Raw genomic sequence first — 20,507 nt, forward strand, 5'->3', positions numbered from 1 at the left:
ATACTGTACCTATGGTTTGGATGGTCACACAGTCGAGAGTCCAAGGCCAAGAGGGAGCTAACTTCCATTCAGAGCATGAATGTACTCATGTTTTTTCTTTAATCTGCTTACCACCATGAATAAGAAGAGCAAGTAGCTGAGATTTTTTAGCTGCTTTACCCAGTTTGGTGAACCCTTCCTTTTAGGTTTTCAAGAGGAAAAAAATGAATATGTTTGTTTTTCTGTTTCCTCAATTTTTAAAGTGTCATTATCTTTGAAAGCAAAAATAATGTCTAATATACATCTTCCAACATTGTGGTTCGATTCGATCAATGGTTAGTTTTCCCACTCGATTGTTGGGAGTGTTTGCCTCCTCTGAAAGCAACAATAATATTAAAAAAAGAAAAAAAAAAGTATATTTATTGATTTCACCTTCAGTCTCGTGAGACTCGCAAGTTCTGTCAACCTGAGACACTATCACTTCTCACCAAACTGTTAATGTAGAACGACCCCGTGAATATCAGATCAAACTTAGTAAATGGAAATATCACCAGGCTCTATGATGAGATTTAAAATCAATAGATCTAAATGCAATGCCAGCGTTATGACCAAATTGATACTTCACATCTGTTATAACCAAATCTTGACAGCATTTTTAGGACTTATTTTTCAAATGGATGACGTATTTACAGAGGAAAAGCCATTTGTCATAGACTCATAGGTCGAAGAGCCAAGACTTGGCACCGATCAATACAGGATCAGGTCACAGAAAGAGGCGCGTATAGTTGGCAAACAAAAGGCCAAGCAAGCAAAGGGTAGGGAAAACCTAGAGGCTGCTGTCCAATGTTCAGATATCTTCTATTGTGCAAAAAACTGTGAAAGCCTTCAATTTATTTGCATGGATTCCATGCGGTATTTCTCCAAATCAGCATCAAGATCTTTAGCAGATATCCTCTCACTCCGGTCTCCCCCACGTCCACCTTCCAACCCTACTTTACTGTTGCTAACGAGAACCCGTCCCTTTGCAGCACCCATGTCTCCTACACTGTCCAATGACAATTATCACATGTTAGTCAAGATGAAGAAAATTCAACTAGCTTTCCTTCACTAGGCAATATCAGAGAGCAAAAAAAACTCAAGAGACTGGAAAGTTGAGGTATCCTCAGTGAAACAGGCGCTGACAAATTTATCCTCAACATCTACATTCTTTCCTTTTTACTTCGATTACAAATGGAGACAACAATTTATTACACTAACCACCTTACTAGTGTTGGTTGTTAATGGAATGGTTGGCACTGACACAACATTAATACCTTCAGGAGTGTGTTGAAACTGAGTCTTTATATTATAATAGCAGCAGGGAAAAGAGCATTCTAAGACAAAATGAGATGAGACAGATCCATAATATCATCATGAAAAAAACGACATTTCTAAGAATACCAACAGACAGGGAAGGGCATAATATCATCATGATTTCAAAATCTATCTTGTCACAATGAACCTGGTAGTTATAAAAATAATTTAGATAGTTGTTTTCCAAAAGAACCATTTGACACTGGCTTCAAATTAGCACACCTAGAAGACTCACATTCATCCTTTCAATTTGCCTTTTATTCCCTGGTGGAAGGGAACTTAATCTGCAAATGCAAGACCTCAAGCATCAAAAAGCATGGCATCTGGATAAGGACTCAAAATATTAAGAAATTTTTGGGCAGTATCTAACTGCAGATTAAATAGAATATACAAAGAGTTATTTTAAGATAATGCAAAGAAACAACTTGCCAGGGTAGCCTAGTTGATCAGGGAGAACACTGGGAAGTGTGATCTCAGACATGGTACTGGGTTTGAATCGTACCATTAATGATACCCTAAATTTACTCGACGTTGGTTGTTGTAAGGTGGTCAGCACCCTGAGGTTTGGGTCTCCATGGAGAGTCCTAAGGGTTTGGTCATGTTCCTCGATTATAAAAAAGAAAAAAAAAAGAAAAAAAGAAGAAAAAGAAAAAGATAATGCAAAGAAACGAGATGAATGTGGTAAAGATCAGAAAAGTGCATACCTTCTGAAAAAGCCTTTTGGTTTTCCCATTATGCCATTTGTAGTTGGCTGCACAACTGCAGGAGCCTAGAAATTTGCTCCTATAAGATCTATTTTCTGCGGCTTACCATCAAGCTGAACATTGTTGTATCTCTTAATGGCTGCTAGAGCATCTGTCTGACGCAAAAAGACAACTTCGCCTGTCCCCTATAAGAAACAATCTTTCTAAGCCACTTACAGAGAAAAAAAGAGGCTACTACAATAAAGGACTAAGCTAACCCAAAGCCCCCAAGATACCTTTGATCTTCCACTCTTATCATAATGGATTGAGTATTGTTTCAGTTCACCAACCTCGGAAAAGAGCACCTGCAAAGAACTAAGTGAATGTTGTGTAATCATTGTTAATGTCATTATCTTTTATAGGTGATAATGATGTAATTATACAGTCTTAACTCTTTATATTGAGTGAAAAAGTTATATGACTTGCAAAAGCATAGCCATACAGCATAACAAAATTATAAAGTTTGCATTAGAAAACTGATACAGAGATGGCAAGCAATGTTGAAGTCATTATCATCACAAGAATTTAAATCCACAAGAAAGTGAACATGCATCTGTACTATGTACAGTGCTAGAGCTCTGAAGCCAGCTCAAAGTTGCAATGCATCAACAACTTCAAAATGATAAATCATTTTTTGAAATGCATTATTTAGAGGCATGTAATGTGCCTATCTGAAAATTCAAGGGCATTTTGTTTTGAGTCTTGTTGGATAATCTGTTCAGAGAAGTATTTCAGCAAAACTAGCATTGCTCCTGAAACTTGACCTATTCCATTTTATTAAGCCTTTCAACGATATTATTAACAAACAGCAATTATACTGCCATGGGATGCACTTTTTCCATCTTACCAACATTACCACTCTACGACGCACCACTTCATCATTCTGTGAGACACTACTTCTCTTCCACCATTGCAGCTCATATCCACTTTTCCTACATTGCATCATGAGTACCATTGCATCCAATCCACCAACCACCATGACCATTGTCAAACCACCATTCTCCCCCATCAATTCTCTCGCTCAGATGCTGCTAGGCATGTTTAGCTCCATCCACTAGTCTAACAAACCTGTCTTGCTTTAAGTTTTCCCAATATCACTTCATCTGATCGCTAAGTGTAGGAAAGGAAAAGATATCAAAATTTTGACTCCTTAAGTTTTCATTATTTATAATGTTAAAATGAAGGACTCCATTAAACCGAGCCAAATACAAATATTTAGCAGAGTTGAGTTCGGTTTTTCAATTTACTTTTAGGAACAACAACAAAACCCAAAGAGGAATTGAGACTACATTTGTTTTCCTTTTTCTTTTCCTTCCTCCATTTTATCATAAGACAAAGGTAAATGAATTCATCCTTCTTACAAATCTACCCAAGAAATACACATGATAAGCATTAAAAACCACATATGTTCAATCATAAAATCTATATCAAAGAAGGCAACAACCAAATCATAAATAAACCAACTGACCCACATATAGTTCATTCATCTACTAAAGATATTCACTCATAAATAGACAATCACGCTCAATAAAGAACACTTCTACTGGGACCGAGTCAAAATTTAAGGAACATCAATAATAACAACAACAAAAATACCTTAATGTCATCATTAGAAACACATTGTCATTTTTGTTGTGTATCTCAACCAAAAAAGGGACACAAAGAAAATGCAAAGAACAAGTAGAACAGAAAACAGAAGCCGTATGACACCTTCGTTTCTTCTGAGAAAAAGGAAATGAAGGAAAATGAGATAAATCGAAAAATTCAAAGACCCCCCAGTAAAGACTCTCGACTCAGTAAGTCAGTTAATTCGAGGCTTCTGCTTTTCAGAAGCAAAACCAAACAGGAAGTAGTCTCATCAAATGCAAAAGAATAAAACACCAAAACCCCCCCTAACTCACCGGGGCAACCGAATACGGCGTCGTTCTGAGCAGATCGCGGTTCCCGAAACGGCGAGCTGGGCCGGGGCCGGGACCGGAACCTATGCCTCTGACATTGCTGCTAACTCCTGCGGATTTCTTCTTATTTCTGATGATTTCATTGAGAGACATGTCCAGCGAATCAGGCATTTTGGCAATCTGGCAATCAAACACAAAGGTTGGGATGTTAGGGGTTTTGCAGAATCGCATTCGAATTCAGGCGTTGGTGGGGATTTTCTTTTGGAGGCACAGAGTTTCGTGAAACCTGACTAGGGATTGGACGCGTGGCATGGCCTGTCTGACCCACGACCCCAGCCTGTCTTCACTGTCCTCCCAGAATTATAGGATTTATTTGTATCAAAAATCAAGTATTGTTGAATTTATTATTTTATTATAAAACCAACCAATTTTTTAATTAAAAAATAAAAAAATATTTTTGTCAATATATATATATGCACGCATTCAACGGTGGGTGGCGATTGTCAAACGTTGAAGGGTGGACTGGCGCAAGAAAAAGGACACTGTGCGTAATACCAGGATCAAGACAAGGGCATTCCAGTAATTGCTCCTATTACGGCCGCCCCAAAATTCGTTTTCTTGATTCTCGATTTCGGAGACCAAAATTTCCTCTGCGTTTAGCTACTGTGCCTTACCCGCAAAATTCCAATTCTAGAGGAGAGAAAAAAGGAAGGAAGGAAGAAAGAAAGAAGAGAGGGAAATGGAGGTGAGGCCCAAACCCACTGCCTCCGCTACTGCACCATCAAACCCTAGCTCTGACCTCTCCAACAAATCCGCCAAACACAGAGAAGAAGGCGAGCTATCTTCGTCAGAAGACGACGTATCATCTCCCAAAACCCTAGTTCCCTCCTTTTTTTTCTTCTTTCTTTTTTTGTTCTTTGACTTTTGATGTGTTTTCTTGATGAATTTTACATGCGGTCGATTTCTCTCCTCTGCCCTCCTTTTGGTTGCTGAGAAACCGAGGAAAGGGGCAGGGAATTGATGGGAGAAAATCGTATCAGTTGAGGAGAATATTTGAGTGGAGTGTTTTGGGTTTTCAAGTTCCCAAGGTTCAGAATTTTTATTTTATTTTATTCTTTGTTCTTGAATTCTCTTAGCAACGATTATTTCAGTGATATTGTGATTTAATGTGATAATAAAAGGTTTATTGGCAAATCTGTCCATTCGATTGTTAGTGTGTTTTCTACTATGTGGCATTAGAGTCTGTTATTTTCTTTATTTTGTGTGTTTTTGCATTTGTTTCCTTTGTAATGGCCAATTATTTCTGATTCAGTATGATGAATTTGCGTTTTATGCAATTTTACTTAAGCCAGTTTAGTAGAATCCTGGAATTTTTGTTGGGCTATCTTTTCTTTCTGCATTTTAGAAATATTATTACTAAACATGTATTTTGTTCTTATATGACTTTACTCAATACTGCAGGGACTTCCCTCTTCCTCACCGGCGCCATCTGTTGGTGCTACAGTCCCTCCAGTGGAGCCCATCTTAGTTGCTCCTTCGAACAAAAACACCCAAGGCACTAAGGCGGGTAGGTATCGTTAGCCATTTCACAGGGAAGACTCTTTAATTTGTTTAATTTTATTATTTCTGTCCCTTGGTGTACGGATCCTTTCTGGGGGAGTGTTACTTCGCCAAGTTCATTTCACAGTTCCTTCTTTGCTCTCTCTCATAATATTTTGTGAGATGATGGTTTTGGATGGATAGGGCATTACTAGTAATGGGTGGAAATAAAATATATTGGCCGGTTGGTATCTCAGCTGTTGTCATGAATAATTTAGTGATTTGCAGTGAATTGAGTTGAAAGAGGGAAAAATTGGAGCGAAGAAAGAAGAGATGGTGAAAAAGAAAAGAGAAGCTTGTGATAAAAACCTTCTTTGGACTTTCCTCTAAAGCTTCTGGAGTTGGTCTTTGTCTCAATCTTCAGATGATGAAATTGGACGTATTAAAGTTTTTATGTTGTAATTATTACATAGATACATGCAACATATTGACATGGAAAGAGTGGAATCACTATATCTATCTGCTTATGGGTACTTCATACATTTGTCTATAAAAATATACAGAAGCCTGTGTACTCATTCTGCAGATTCTTGAGGTTTATTGTTTTTAAATTAGGTTTCTCTGACACTCCTGTCATCATGCACCCACTTCTCTAGCTCCATGATATGGGCATTTAGTTGGAAGTGCTGCACTTGTGACCATCATAATTCAAGTTAATTTTACCCTAATGCAGAATCTTGTTTCCAGGTTATTTTCATATTGCTTTGCCAAGTGTTATGTTATTTCTTTTGTGTTGGTTTTGGTGTCCATCATCTATTTAATTTTATGACTATTATCCTGTCAGTACTCAGTAGAAGCATTTTTTTTCATGGATTGATATTTACTTCACAGGGAAGTCTGTTTCTGTGAATAATGCTGCAACATCTATTGACATTCAAGCTAGAACATCCATTCAACCAAACTATCATAAGGGTTTTGAAAAAAATCGGGTGCCTTTTAAATCTGGTTCATCTGGATGGTATGGTCCTCCGGGGTCCAACAATAACCTTGTGATAAGCTTCTCAGACAATGACAGTGGCAGTGATTCTGAAGAGTATGGACAAGAGAAGGCTTCAACTCTGGAAACTAAAGGCGATACAGTCAGAGTGGATGGCAATAAAAGAACACCTGCTTCCTCAGTGAGAAAATCAGAAATGTTAGAAAGGACCACTGGAACTGAAACTAAAATGGTACCTAAGAAAGTTCCTTTAAGTCGCAGATTCATCCAATCGACAAAAGCCAAAGGATTCAATTCCAGGAATACTGGACCATTGTTAATTGAGCAAGGATCTCGGGTTGGAAATTTTAGTGCCCTTAACAAAAATTTAGCTAAGCGGGACCGTGAAGTTACACAAGGTGTGTTTCTGAATAATAGTAAACTTCAGGACTTGCGACAGCAGATAGCACTTCGGGAGAGTGAACTGAAGCTTAAGTCTGCCCAGCAGAACAAGGAAATAGTTTCACAGCAAAATAAGGAAACAGTTTCAGGTTCATGTAAGGATAATAACTCGATGAACCTAAACAATAGTACAACTGGCAAAAGCAGATCTACTTCTATTGACATTCAACAGTTAGAACCAAAAGAACCCGATGGTAAACGTTTAAAAGTCAGTGGAACATATTCTAGACAGATAAATTCAAATTTAGATGACCGACACGATGTACCTGCTGCAAAATCCCTGTTAGGATTAAAAGAGCCAGCATCACAGAGTAGTGGCCTTCTGGATAGGGACAAGATTGATCGTAGCTATTGTGAGAAAGAAGTTCCTGCCAACAGGACACAATCAAGCATTGTTAAATGGAAAAAGCAAGATGAGAAAGGGCCAGCTGTTTCTTTGGAAAATCTTCGTAAAAATGGTTGGTATTTTGTTTATTTTTTTTCCCAAATATCATCCTGTACCACACTTCTGAGGTGCCTAAGAAAAAGGGTTCATTATGGCTCTGCAGGTGCTGACAATATTGGTGATAGCCAGTCAGACAGGAATGCTAGACAGGTGGATCCTTTAGTAGTGTTAAACCAAACTGTACCATTGGCAAATATGGCTTCCAATGCTTCCCCAAAGAGATCTGTAAGTTAATGTTCCCAGAACTTGATGAGTCTTGCTTAATGTTTCTGACATTGATCTCCCACAGCTGTATGCTTGGCCTATTTGATTTCCTATCCTATCTGCTTCAATAATAAACTCATTTTTTCTGTCACAGCCTACTTGTGAGAATCATTTGCATGTTGATTAGTACTCTATGATTGAATTTCAGTGAAGATTGTCTACAAACTTGAGGGAGTTCTGATTCTTTGGTTTGGAGCATCAAGCTTCATGTTCCTTAGAAATGGCAACTTGCCATGCTGAAATCAAATATGAATTTGTGTAACTCATAAATGTCAGCATTCTAATAACTTCATTGTTTCAAAAAAAATTTACGGGTTATTTTATTGTACTATTTTCTAACTTTGCAGAATGTTGCTGGGTTCAATTGTCCTAGTAGAGTTGATGCGCATCATCCACCAAACAAAATGACATGCCAACACAATTTAATGAGAAGCAATGGTTATGGGGAGGCCATATCCAATAATAAGAAACTGGAGTCCAGGTCTAACAGTATATGTCAGGTATGCTTGCTCCAGGTTCCAGATAGCAAGTTGGAGACGTCTAATGTATATCTATAAGTTTTATTTGTGGTTTTTTTTTTACCGTTTAATGAATTGTTCTGTCTTTTTGTTTCAATAATGACTGATTTCTTTTTATTTCCTTTATGCTAGACATCTCTTAACAATGCAAATCTCTGGAATTGTTTGAATGATATAAACATTTCTGGACATAATAACATGGACATACAGTCATTAGTTGAAATTGAGGAATTGCAAGACAAGGAGCTGGAGGATGCTCAAGAGCAAAGGCGCAAGTGTGAAATTGAAGAAAGAAATGCCCTTAAAGCTTATCGTAAAGCCCAAAGGGCTTTGATTGAGGCTAATGCTAGATGCACTTATCTCTATCGCAAAAGGGAAATGTTTTCAGCACAGTTTCGATCTTTAACTATGGAGGATTCCAGTTTATTTTGGACCTCTAGGCAGCATGAACATGCTGCAATCGGGTTGAATTCCTCAAATAACATGTCTGAGTTTGACCTGGCTCAAATACCCATGTCGAGCAATCTGATTCAGACTAAGTTTGATGGTTTTAACAATCCAGGTTATGATTCAAACATCCAGAGTGTAGATGGTGTACCATTCACCAAGCCTTATCAGCATGTTGATGGACAAAATTTGGGGTCTGAACCATGTAGTGAACCTGATGCTAGTACATCAGAGTTATTGCCTCGTAAGGGTAGCAGTGCTGCAAATAGATTGTGCTCTCCATCCAATGATCCAAATATTTCTGCAGATGAAGATGAAGACGCATTTCCATTTGAACATGAGTCTGTTCAGCCCAATGCAGAGTCTTGGAGAAAAGAGGCTGTTTCAGAAGAAAGGGAAAAGGAAATAAACGAGCTGAACACAAAATTTGCTACTGATAGCCCTGAGGATTCTTTACTCCTGGAAGCAACTTTAAGGTCTGAACTATTTGCACGGCTGGGAGTGAGAACTTTGTCGAAGAACAGTGGACATGATTACGATATCGAACCTGCAGTTGATAGGGAGGTTGAGGATAATGTCGGAAGGGACAAAACTCAGATGAGGATGCGGAACATACCATTTTCTGATGCAGAGAAAACCCAACAGTTGGATCTTGGAGGTAACTAACTTTTAAGAAAATCTTGTTCAGCCTTCTGGTAAGAGTGATCGTTCAAGATGATTAAATTAATTTTGGTTTCTCAACTGTTGGTCCTTTTGGATTATAAGTTTCTGTTCTTGGTTCTTTGTTTGAGATCTGCATGCAATGTGTTAAATTAAATTAAAGTTGAAATTTTATGTTATCTTGAACACAAATTTGATGATTCATGTTTGTCAGACTCCTAGGGTGTATTTTTACTTTTATCCTTTTCCTTTCATTCATTTTCATTTCTGTCCATTATGCCAATCACCAGTTCTTTGTACTCTTCTATGGGGAATACCTTTTTTTAACCCTCTTTTGTAGTTTTTCTTAAGGACATTCACTAATTATCTAATGTGATCAAGTTGAAGAACAATAGGACAAGGGTTTGCAAACATGGGTTTGATCTTTTGTAAACAGTGAATTTGGTTCCTGCATTCATGCACTCATGATTGAATGCAAGGTTTGAGATCTGGTGCTTCGATAATTGACAATCTAATCTCATGCTACCTTGCTGTGTGCTTAATCTGATATTCTGAAGTAAAAATGATTCTGTTTCTCAATAATATTACCCCAAGTTTAATAGACTTCAAAAGTTATGACTATATTTCCTTGTTTGCTTAACATGTGGCCATAGGTGAGAATTATGTATTGATATCCTGAACTGTGATAATCCATTTTTTGATATTTCCATTCAGTTTCAATCTATCTTCTATCACTCAATAAGTGGTTTTATTATATACATTTTTTTTTTTAATTTATGTATAATATTTTTTTCATCTTCATGTATTTATTTAGGTGCTGGTAGGCCAGAAACAAGTATCTCTGAGATTCCTGTTGAGATTGATCACCAGTGCTATGAAAAGTTTTCTGGTAACAATGAATTTCAGCCCACTGATGATCCTAAGGATAAATTCTCTAAAAGAGAAGTTCACCAGTCAACAACCTCTGTTACCTTTTCACCCCCTTTTGTTCTAAGAAGTGCATTTGGTCACATGAAAGTTACATCCCTAATCAGTTCTCTAGGATTACATACTAGGGATCAGCAGAATGGCATTGATAATGCTTACAATGAAGAGGATGTCAGTGTCAGATCCAACAAAATCCTGCCTAGCGTTTGGACAGCAAGTTCAACATTGGATACTGTTAGAGATGGCTTTGGAGAAGCTGGCTCTTATACCTGCAATCTTGCAGTTGACCCATTTTGGCCTCTTTGCATGTATGAGCTTCGAGGAAAGTGCAACAACGAAGAATGTGTTTGGCAACATGTGAAAGACTATACTAACAACAATATGAATCAGCATGATGAGTCGGATAATGCTGGTATGAACATTCCCTACAAATTTTAGAGATCCATTTTTCATGCTTATATCATGCTTTAAATCTTCTTGTGCAGATTGGCATCTTGGATTGTCATCACATCAAGGAAAATTTGAAGGTGCAACAGAACCTTCCTAGTTTCTTGCTTGTTGGATTGTGTTGGATGCACCTACTTATCTTGTTTACTTAGATATTCTTCATGCTGATTTGCACTCATATGAATCTGTTCCAGCTTGGTGTATTTCCCAATGTGGACAGAAGTGCTTCAGTACTATCTTAGCTGTATCAAGTTTGGTTCAAAAAGATTTTCCTGTAGATCAGCCACTCTATCATGGAAGTGATGGCCGCCTGGAGGTTCATGGAAGTTGGAATAGGCAGTCATTGTATATCCGAACTAGAAATGGCGTAGTGGTTTGTCTACTGATTCTGTTTTATGTTCATTTATTGGTCTGATCTCTATTATGACTATCATGTTTTGTGTGCATTACAACCATGGTCGTAATTATCCTGGATATGCCGATATCTCCATCAATATCTCCAATATCTACTAAGTGTTGACATACATGTCATGTAATTGTTATCCAAATCCATGGTTTATTGCTATTTTTTCTTTGCCATTTTTCTAAACTGATGTTGACTTTATCTCCATATTGTCACAACCTTGATACAAGGATCAGTTCTGATATTTTATTCCCTGTTTGCAACTTCCAGCAGATGTTTACAAAATTAATTAGAATACTTTGCTCTTGAGACCCAATCTCCTGGTGGTAAGTGCTGGTTCAGTGTTGACTCAAAAACCTTTGAGATTTTGATCGAGGAGGTCAAAGGGAAGGTGCTTGGGGAAATTTGTGAGAAGGGGTTGAGACTTGTTGCGTTATTAAGGATGGGGAACCCTTTAGAAAGGTTTGGGTGGAAGAGGGTAGACATTATTTGTTAGAGTTACACAGCAATAGAGCAGGCCGGTTTTTGTTTTGCTCTGTGGAAGAAAAAAAGTTTTCTTTGGTGTTTCCTGAAGGAAGAGGTTTTCTAAGGGGATGGAAGATTTTGTCCAGAAAGCTAAGAAGTCTCATCTCAGTGTTTCCTCAGCCCTGCGGAGAGATGAGGAGCCTTTTGCTTCGTCTAGGAAGGTATTGGTCCCTAGTGAGGGCGACAAAAGGAAAAAGGGTTTGTTAGCAGAGGTGCGGTCATGTAGTTTTGCTGAGCATTGTAATACTGTATGGATTGAAGTGGAAAAGGAGGTGCTAGACAAAAATAAGGAATTTCTTAAAAGAAGCCTTGTAGGAAGATTTGGGTGGGGGAGGAGGGGGGGGGGGGGGGGGGGGGGTGCCTAGACCTTAGTAGTGTCTTGAGAAAATGGGCACAGTCTTGCTGGAAGTACAGGGAAGCTCCATTTGGCTTTGTTAGGAGGGCTTCTCATCCTTTTTGAGTTTGAAGGTGGTGGTGAATCTGAGAGGGTTATTCACTTGGGTGTGAAATGGTTCAATGGTAAAAGTTTGTTCTTGGAGTGGTGGAACCCCTCGATTGGGTGTCTCAAGGAGGATAGGGACGATAGTGAAGTTTGGGTGAGAATCATGGGTCTTCCCTTGCATCTTTGGGGGAAAGCCTTTCCTAAAAGACTAAGAGAAGCTTGTGGGAGTTTTGTGGCCGTTGATGAAGACACGACAAAGCGAAGGAATCTGCAGTGGGCCAAAGTTCTGGTTAGGATTAAAGGGCAGAAGATTCCAAGTTCGTTGCAGGTGGTGGTAGATACCTCTATTTTTGCGATTCCGTTGTGATGGGAGGTTCCTCCTTGGTGGAGCGAGGTGGGGCCTTCTCTGAGTTATGGATGGGGGACTGGAGAAGAATGTGAAGTTGGGTCACGTGCCATAGAGAGAGTAGAAAGAGGGTCCTCTGAAAAGGCAACTTTCCAGATGTCGTTGGAAGACTTGAGGAACCCTGCAGAGGGAGTGTTTCTGCAGTTGAAAGAATGAAAGCTGACATCTTTGTAGTGTCTCTTCCCAAGGCTGATAGGATGGAAACCACAGTAGGTACTGGGCCTAGTGGGACAACCTCAATGAGGTTGTGGGCCTTTCAAATGGGTCGCGTCTCAGTTTCAGCCCTTTGGAGGAAAGGGGGACCAGAAGTCCTGCTTTTGCTGGTGTGGCCCATGGGCTCTCTTTGGGCCAGACCAAAGCTCCTTTTATCTAAAGGAAGCTAGTTTTGTCCGTTAGTGCCCCGACCCTCGTCTTTGGACTCCCTGTGTTTTAAGTGCATGGGAAAGGAGGCAAAGGAAACCTAGGGCTACTGCTTTCTCTTTGGAGCTTTTCGATGACCCTCTCTTAAAGATGGAGGTTCAGGATCTGGTGGAGTGGATTTCGAGGGCAAATGAAGCCCTTTTAAATGAAGTGACTGACTTTCAAGGTAATTACTCCTTTGGGCTCTCTTCTTTTCCAATTGGGCTTTCAGTTCTAGGCGGTAGGGCAGTTGGATTGACAAGGACGGGGCGTCCCTTGGGGTCTCCTTCGGGTTTTCAGTCGCTATGATCGTTGTTCCAGGATGGAAGGCTGTTGGATCTCATGGGGGAATGATGAGATGGGTTCTTTGGGGAAGCAAGTGGTGAATAGGGCTGAGGAAATGGAGGGGGAGGAGGTAAATAAGGCTTTGGAGGAAGGCAATCGGTCGGAGGGGGAGGAGTTTTGCTTTGCGATTATTCTTAGCAAATTTGTTGTGCTTAGTAGTTTTTAGGGAATGTCAGTGTTGGGTTTTGAGAAGGAAATCATTGCTTTGTTGAAGAAAATTGAGGCAAGAAAAGGTCATGGGGTTAAGGTTTCAAAGAGTGGTAGGAAATCTTCATCTTCTCATTTGGAGAGGGAAATCTGGAAGCTTGAATGTTCGGTGAATTGCAGTGGCACCGCTATCACAGCCAAGGAAAAAGGGGGGAGCAATGGGGGTCCAGTTTTCTCACTTTGATCTATGGCTTTAGATGGGCTTTCGGGGGGCTTATTGTCTTGGTTTTGTGCTATTTTGTTAGGGGTTTGGGTTTGTTTGTTGTGTGGGTGGTTTGTATTTCCTTTTCCCCTTCCTTCTCTTGCTAGCCTTTAGGCCTTTTTTGTGTACTCTGTGTGTACTTTGGCTGTGCCTTTTGCTAGCAATCTTTAATCTATTCTCTTATTTACCTATCAAAAAGGTTTAGTCATAATCCTCATGCCTTGGATGAAATTGCCTTCCTTGCTGTTGATATGTTATATGTATAGTCATGTCATAGTTTTCTAATTAGGGTTAGTAAAATAGTTGCTTTGGATGTTGAAATTTCCTATAAAATATGGATATCCAGTTGTGGTTGTTTTGTACATTTTACCTTTTATTGTTATTTATTTATTTATTATTTGCAATTGTGGCTCTAAATGTATGATCTGTTTCTGATGCTAGGGAGTTTTCAAATTTTGTTACATCTTTTTTCTTCTCTTTTGAGCATGCAACAGTATACAAGTGTCACTGAAGTATTGTTTACTCTCTGCCTGTTATTGTTTAATTCTTCTTTAAAATTTGTGAAAAGATTGCTTGATGATCATGATTGTCTTTATGAAATGACAGCTCTTGGAAATTTACATTGTCTTTCCCTTTAAGTGCTTTTGTTTTGCTGTTCCTTATTCTCTTAATCAAGAAAATAGATTTTTCCCCCTTCTGATAAAGAGGGAATGCTTTTTGCTATTGCAAATTTATTTTAATAGGTAAATTTTTGTCCCATTGGGACTTGAACCTAGAACCTCCCACAAACCCTCCCCATCCCTTTACTACTTGAGCCAGGCCTCAAGGGCTAAAATGATTTGTAGTTATATTTCTCTAGGCCCATGTGGTTATGTTTGTATATCTTCTAGTCCTTAAAGATCTATTATCATATTACAGATGGATAGTTTTCACGTTGTATTGTTTGTACTGCACTTCTATCTATTCTAACTTCCTTCATTGTGTATAACCTAGAATCAAATTAAACAAGGTTTGGCTGATAGTGTCCAGTCTCTGGAAATGGCTCTTCTTGTTCTCAATCAGGAGGTTAATAAAGTAGAGGGCATGAAAAAGGTAATTCTGTGACTTGTACTTAAAATGTTAACTCTCAACAGTATAATTATGTTTAGAAACTCCTGTTGTTCTGTTTGTCTCAAGTTTCTGAGATTTGCAGGCCCTCTCTGTGCTGTCACGAGCTCTTGAGGCTGATCCAACATCTGTAGCCCTCTGGATTGTTTATCTTCTTATTTACTATAGCAGTCAAAAGACAATTGGAAAGGATGACATGTTCATTTATGCGGTATGTTGTTATTTTTTGCCTTGAACTTATATGGAGTTGTGTTGTGAAAACTATGGGAGTTTCCACACATGCAGAGACCACCCTTATACAAGTGTTGCTTTCAGTATTATATGACATGTAATAGAATTCTAGAGAAACCTAGCTGCAATTTGGTTCTGTCAGTCGCCCTTATATGCAAAGGTGTCATTGGTAGTTGCTGTTCTCCTCACCTTTTGGAACTTCCTGGTTGCCCATGGCTCTGCTCTGAGATTGATCATGGTTGACTTTTTATAAATGGAACATGGAAAGTTCCCAAATGGAAGTTTTATTATTTTCTCTTAATTTGTATTGTTCTCTCCCTTTGATTGCCCCCAGACCAAAAGTTACTCCAATTTTATGCATTAAAGACATTGATAATGTAGGAGTTGCAGACTTTTTAAGCTTGCGTATTTCTGCTAAAGTAACTTGGGTACAAAAATGCATGGGGAACTGTTTGTAATGCTTGGAGTGGGCTGAGATTTGGTGTGAGAGATTATCAAGGGGGGTTGGCAACTTACCATTCCGCAAAAAGAATGCCACAGTGGCATGGCACTTCAACTCAATGTGGATGCATAAGCAAACCAGTCTTTACTTCAGGCATAGGCTTCTTATCCTACTCTGTCATTATCTAATATTTGTGCAGAGACCTTCTGGTGGATTGACTATTAGACTTTATAACCATTAGCAATGTTATAGCAAAGCCATGTCTGTGTTCAATATAGATCAAGTATTATTTATTTTGAATTTCATTTCAGATTCGTATATTATGCTGTTTTATATTCCAATTAAAGATCAAATCCATTTATCACTAATTACCTAGACATGGTTGTTAGCTCTGTGGGTATTCATTTAGTTGATTTTATTCATCAGTAATATGAAGTTGCTCTTTCAAAATTCAATTTGCAATGGACTTGGGATTTGTTTGTACATATAAGCATGTTAAAAAATTGGTGAAGGAAAAGGGTATTTGCTGGTATCACTGTGCACTGTTGTTTCTGTGTTTTTTAATTCTTTAAAATATAAATGTTTACAGTAATTGATAATTTTGAGAGATGAGTTTAATGTGCTTGCTATCTATTTCAAAGCTTCTTAGCAAAGTATACTGTCAGCCCCTGCCACATAGATTTCAGCATTTAAAAGACCAAGGTTGAACCATGATTTTGCAAATTACCTAACTACTGGTTTCTTCAAGTTTGATTGGTTAAACCGATGCTTGATCCTGTTCAGCTTGCACTTTAATCAGAAGTGGATAACTGCTCTCTTTCACTTGGCTTGATAAGAGATGAAAAGTAGATTACTGAATACCATTCCTTTGAGTAATTTTTCAAATAGTACTAGAACCAATTTGAATTGTGATGGAAGAATTTTATTTGAAAGAGCCTTTAGGCTGCTCTACATGCCAGAGCTTTTATTTGTGGTTTGATGTCAGCATTTTTGAGCAATGCTAAAAGGGAAAAATTCCAAGTTTTAGCTGCTCATAAGCAGCTTGGTTTTCTTTACGGGCCTAGACTTGAATCTAATTTCAATGTGGTCCTTTAGCTCCTTTGTAGCCAATTCAAGGTCGTAGGTTCACAAGAAAAAGAACTACATATTTTCTGGTAGGCAAATAAGATTATTAAGAGGCACCTAGCAAATAAAGGGAGGTGCAACTCAAGTACATAATGAGTATACAAGTAGCACCTAGAAGCAAAATAAACAAAGGAATGAAAACAAATAGGCACAACACAGGGTTCAGCCCTACTCAAGCTGTCGATAAAATCTAAAAAGGGACAATTTTCCAATTAAGAGACCCCCTCGACCAAGCCAATAGAGATATGAGGAAATAATCTTTCAATAACAGCTTTGATTGCTCTCTCAACATACACCGGAATAAGCTCAATAGAGACATCTATCTACTTGGCCTTCCCAGTGAAACTGCCATCCTAACTAACCTTTTTTTTCTTGTGCAAGGCAAAACCCATGACCCTTCAAACAAGCAAAGATCATAGACCCCTTGGTTAATACCTATTAAAAAAATAAAAAGACCCCCTGGTTTATCAACTTTCGTTCCGATAGGGCCTTGGGTGGGTTGGGTATCAGAAACCCAATAATACTCAAAGAAACCCTGCTTGGTAAGTAGTTGTGGAGCGTGCTAATTTGTAGAGGAAGGTTATATCCGGTAAATTTAGGGAGGAAGGACGTTTTTGCTCTGGGGAAGGGAGGGAGGCTTTTGGAATGGACCTTTAGAAAGCTATTAGAACAGGTTGGGATGACTTCCAATCCCGAATTAGTCTTTCAGAGGGTAATGATTTTAGGATCAAGTTTTGGCTTGTTTTTTGGTGTGTGAAGTCTCTTTCGGGAGATTGTTTTCTACTATCATTCAATATTATTGCAAACAAAAGGCTTAGGTGGCTGATTTGTGGCACGAGGAGAGTAATAGGAGCCTCTGTTGCCTAATATTTGTGAGGAGTTTTCAGGATTGAAAAAAATATTGTTGAGTTGGTTTTGTTGCTTATTCATACTGCTGTTATTTGTCGTGAGAGAAATGATAGGCTGGTGTGGAGGGTTTATAAGAAAGATTGTTTCTCAAATAGATCTTTCTGCAATTTATTGTATTCATGAGCTTTTTCTTCCCAGCTTGGTTGGTGTAGGGTGCATGTGCATTAAAGTTTGTCCATCTGGTAGTGTTTAAGAAATAACTATAACTTAGTTTTCTTTGTATTGAAATTTCTGTTGTCTTTCATTTAATGTTTTTTCTTGTGTTGTTAATGTTTATAGAAATCATAGTGTTCATTTATCTCTTTTATGTTGTTTCATGTTTTCACTGGAGAGCTGAATTGCTTCTGTACGGATACACTTTCTCTTCTTGTTCTCCAGATCAAACACACTGAAGGATCTTATGAACTCTGGCTTATGTTCATCAATAGTCGGGCACAGCTCGATGAACGGTTGGTTGCATATGATACTGCACTCTCAGCACTTTGCCGCCATGCATCTGCTTCTGACGGGGATGCAAAGCATGCTAGTGCATGCATCCTGGACCTGTTTTTGCAGATGATGGGTTGTTTGTGCATGTCCAGGAACATTAGGAAGGCTATCCAGAGAATCTATGGACTCCTTCCATCTGCAACAAATTCTGATGAGCCTCATTCTTTGTCGCTCTCTGATATCCTCACATGTTTAACAATTACTGACAAATGTATTTTCTGGGTTTGCTGTGTGTACTTAGTAATTTACAGGAAACTGCCTGATGACATAGTACAGCGATTTGAATGTGAGAAGGAATTCTTTGCAATATCATGGCCTTCTGTTTGCTTGAGAGCTGATGAGAAGCAGCAGGCTCTAAAGCTGATGGGAACAGCAGTGAATTCTGTTGAGTCATACTTCGATAATGAATCACTTCAAAGTGAAACTACTCTCAGATCAGCACAGCTGTTTGCTCTCAACCATGTTCGGTGTGTAGTGGCAGTCGAGAGCTTAGAATGTGGTAGGAACTTGTTGGATAAATATACAAAATTGTACCCATCCTGCTTAGAACTAGTTCTGATATCAGCACAAACACAGAAGCATGATTTTGGGGGTCTAAATTTTGGGGGGTTTGAAGACGCCTTAAGCAATTGGCCAAAAGAATCCCCTGGAATTCAATGTATCTGGAGTCAATATGCTGAATATGCCCTCCGGAATGGAAGCTTTGATGTTGCAAAAGAAATCATGTCTCGTTGGTATAACTCTGTTTGGAAAGTTCAATGTCCTCAAAATGATAGTTTGAGTGGCACTGATGGCGATAATTCATGCTGCTCCTTGGAATCTGCTTTGGCATCAAATCTGGACATTTCAGTTTTAGGTTCTAACAAGATGGATGCAATGTTTGGGTTGCTAAATCTTTCCCTCTATAGATTATTCCAAAATGATCTTACTGAAGCCCGCATGATAATTGACAAGTCATTGAAGACTGCTGCTCCTGAGTACTTTAAGCATTGTGTAAGAGAGCATGCCATGTTTATGCTTACTGATGGGTCAGAGTTAAAGGAGGATGCATCTATCAATGGTATGTTGAAAATCCTGAAAGGCTATTTGAGTGTTTCCCAGAATTTCCCCGTCTCTGAACCATTATCAAGAAAATTCATTCAGACCATCAAGAAGCCAAGAGTCCAGCAGCTTGTTAGTAATATGTTGAGTCCTATGTCATCTGATTTTTCTCTGCTGAACTTGGTTCTTGAAGTATGGCATGGGCAATCTCTCTTACCACAGGAATCTAGTAAGCTAAAGGATCTTGTAGATTTTGTTGAGGCCATTATGGAGATTTCACCTTGCAACTATCAGTTGGCAATGTCTGCGTGTAAGCAGCTGTTAAGCAGAGGCCACAGCTCTGGGGATGCTTCTGCTAGTGTATTATTCTGGGGGAGCTCACTCTTGATTAATGCAATCTCTCAGGCAATCCCAGTAGCACCGGAGTTTATTTGGGTAGAAGCTGCAGGTATTTTGGACAATCTAATGGATAATCAGGTGCTATCCTTGAACTTTCACAAGAGAGCTCTCTCACTATATCCATTTTCCATTAGGCTTTGGAAATCATATCTCATGCTATCCAAGATTACTGGAAACATGGATTCAGTTGTAGCAGCAGCAAAAGAGAAGGGTATTGAACTTGACTAACATCTTTCTGAGTGTAGGAAGAGTGAGAGGTTTGGTTGAATCAGAGAGCCTTCTACTAAAGGCAATTTTGGGTTTGGTGCTGCTTATTAGTAGAAGGGAAAGGCCTTTGATTAATAGTTGATATGCCGAATTAAAATGAAATCAGGAATCCTTCACTGGTGAAGTGATGGGTGTTGCAATCACTATTCAGAGGGTTATGAATCTAGGAAGCCCAAAAAATACACAGGATACAGAGTATATCTAACAGTTTAATAGCTTTCTTGGAGGAATTTAAAGTGTACACAGGCGTGATACTTGGCATCATGTATATGTCATTCATTTTCCGTCTTGTTTGTGTTGAATAAATGTAGTGGTTTAGCATTGTTGTCAAATCGTTTGGTAGAATGTAATTACTAGTAAGGATTTTGTACTAGTGCCATACGGATGGAAAGAGTTTGATGAGTTCAATTTTTCTAGTTCTTGAATCTTCCCTTGTGCATATGTATTTCTTGATTGGTGTTTACTGGTCACTTCTCAAAAATTGCCCATCCTTTCCTAGAAAAATATATGTTAGAAAAACATGGATATTAACATTTCCGGAAAACCATAATTAATTTTTAAATAATAGTAATTTAAAAATGATAATTGTTAATAGCATTTTATTTAAAATAAATTTTAAAAAAATGATTAAAATTTAATCTTTTTAATATGTTAATGTATTAGGTTTTTTATTATAGGCACACATTTATTATTTAATTATAAATACAGTATTTTGAAATACTTTTATTTAATATGTAATTAATTGTATAATTTTTCTTAATTCTAAATTAGTCTTAAAAATAAAAATATTTTAAAAAAAAATTAAATTATTAATTATTTCTCACTTAATTTAGAATCTATTTATGTAGTGTATTTACCCAATAAAAAAATTCAAAAAATTATAATTGTGGGTATAGGAAAAATAACAAAA

General features: G+C 38.2%; 2 protein-coding genes across 2 annotated transcripts; one reads left to right on the forward strand and one right to left on the reverse strand.

Annotated features, from left to right (window-relative positions):
- Positions 1 to 372: 372 nt before the first annotated feature.
- On the reverse strand, positions 373 to 4,298 carry LOC117929403 (THO complex subunit 4A-like). Its single transcript, XM_034849711.1, has 6 exons — positions 4,260 to 4,298; positions 3,977 to 4,153; positions 3,672 to 3,796; positions 2,312 to 2,390; positions 2,037 to 2,221; positions 373 to 1,024 (listed from the first exon to the last, which is right to left on the reverse strand). The coding sequence occupies exons 2-5, from the start codon at positions 4,142 to 4,144 to the stop codon at positions 2,102 to 2,104; spliced, it is 492 nt and encodes a 163-aa protein (XP_034705602.1). The 5' UTR covers positions 4,145 to 4,153; positions 4,260 to 4,298; the 3' UTR covers positions 373 to 1,024; positions 2,037 to 2,101.
- Positions 4,299 to 4,554: 256 nt separating this feature from the next.
- On the forward strand, positions 4,555 to 20,022 carry LOC117928737. Its single transcript, XM_034848733.1, has 12 exons — positions 4,555 to 4,832; positions 5,435 to 5,540; positions 6,404 to 7,408; positions 7,499 to 7,620; positions 8,007 to 8,159; positions 8,310 to 9,282; positions 10,099 to 10,623; positions 10,697 to 10,738; positions 10,853 to 11,031; positions 14,581 to 14,679; positions 14,780 to 14,905; positions 17,780 to 20,022. The coding sequence occupies exons 1-12, from the start codon at positions 4,713 to 4,715 to the stop codon at positions 19,556 to 19,558; spliced, it is 5,229 nt and encodes a 1,742-aa protein (XP_034704624.1). The 5' UTR covers positions 4,555 to 4,712; the 3' UTR covers positions 19,559 to 20,022.
- The last annotated feature ends 485 nt before the right edge of the window (positions 20,023 to 20,507 follow it).

This window comes from Vitis riparia, chromosome 13 (genome assembly GCF_004353265.1).
Source record: "Vitis riparia cultivar Riparia Gloire de Montpellier isolate 1030 chromosome 13, EGFV_Vit.rip_1.0, whole genome shotgun sequence".
NCBI lineage: Eukaryota > Viridiplantae > Streptophyta > Magnoliopsida > Vitales > Vitaceae > Vitis > Vitis riparia.

Coding starts and splice junctions, on each gene's coding strand:
- LOC117929403 (XM_034849711.1), bottom strand. CDS start 4,144: ATGCCTGATTCGCTGGACATGTCTCTCAATGAAATCATCAGAAATAAG. Junction 2,391..3,671: donor TTTCTAATGATGACATTAAG/GTATTTTTGTTG, acceptor ACATTCACTTAG/TTCTTTGCAGGTGCTCTTTT. Junction 2,222..2,311: donor ATAAGAGTGGAAGATCAAAG/GTATCTTGGGGG, acceptor TGTTTCTTATAG/GGGACAGGCGAAGTTGTCTT.
- LOC117928737 (XM_034848733.1), top strand. CDS start 4,713: ATGGAGGTGAGGCCCAAACCCACTGCCTCCGCTACTGCACCATCAAAC. Junction 7,621..8,006: donor ATGCTTCCCCAAAGAGATCT/GTAAGTTAATGT, acceptor CTAACTTTGCAG/AATGTTGCTGGGTTCAATTG. Junction 10,624..10,696: donor TGATGAGTCGGATAATGCTG/GTATGAACATTC, acceptor CTTCTTGTGCAG/ATTGGCATCTTGGATTGTCA.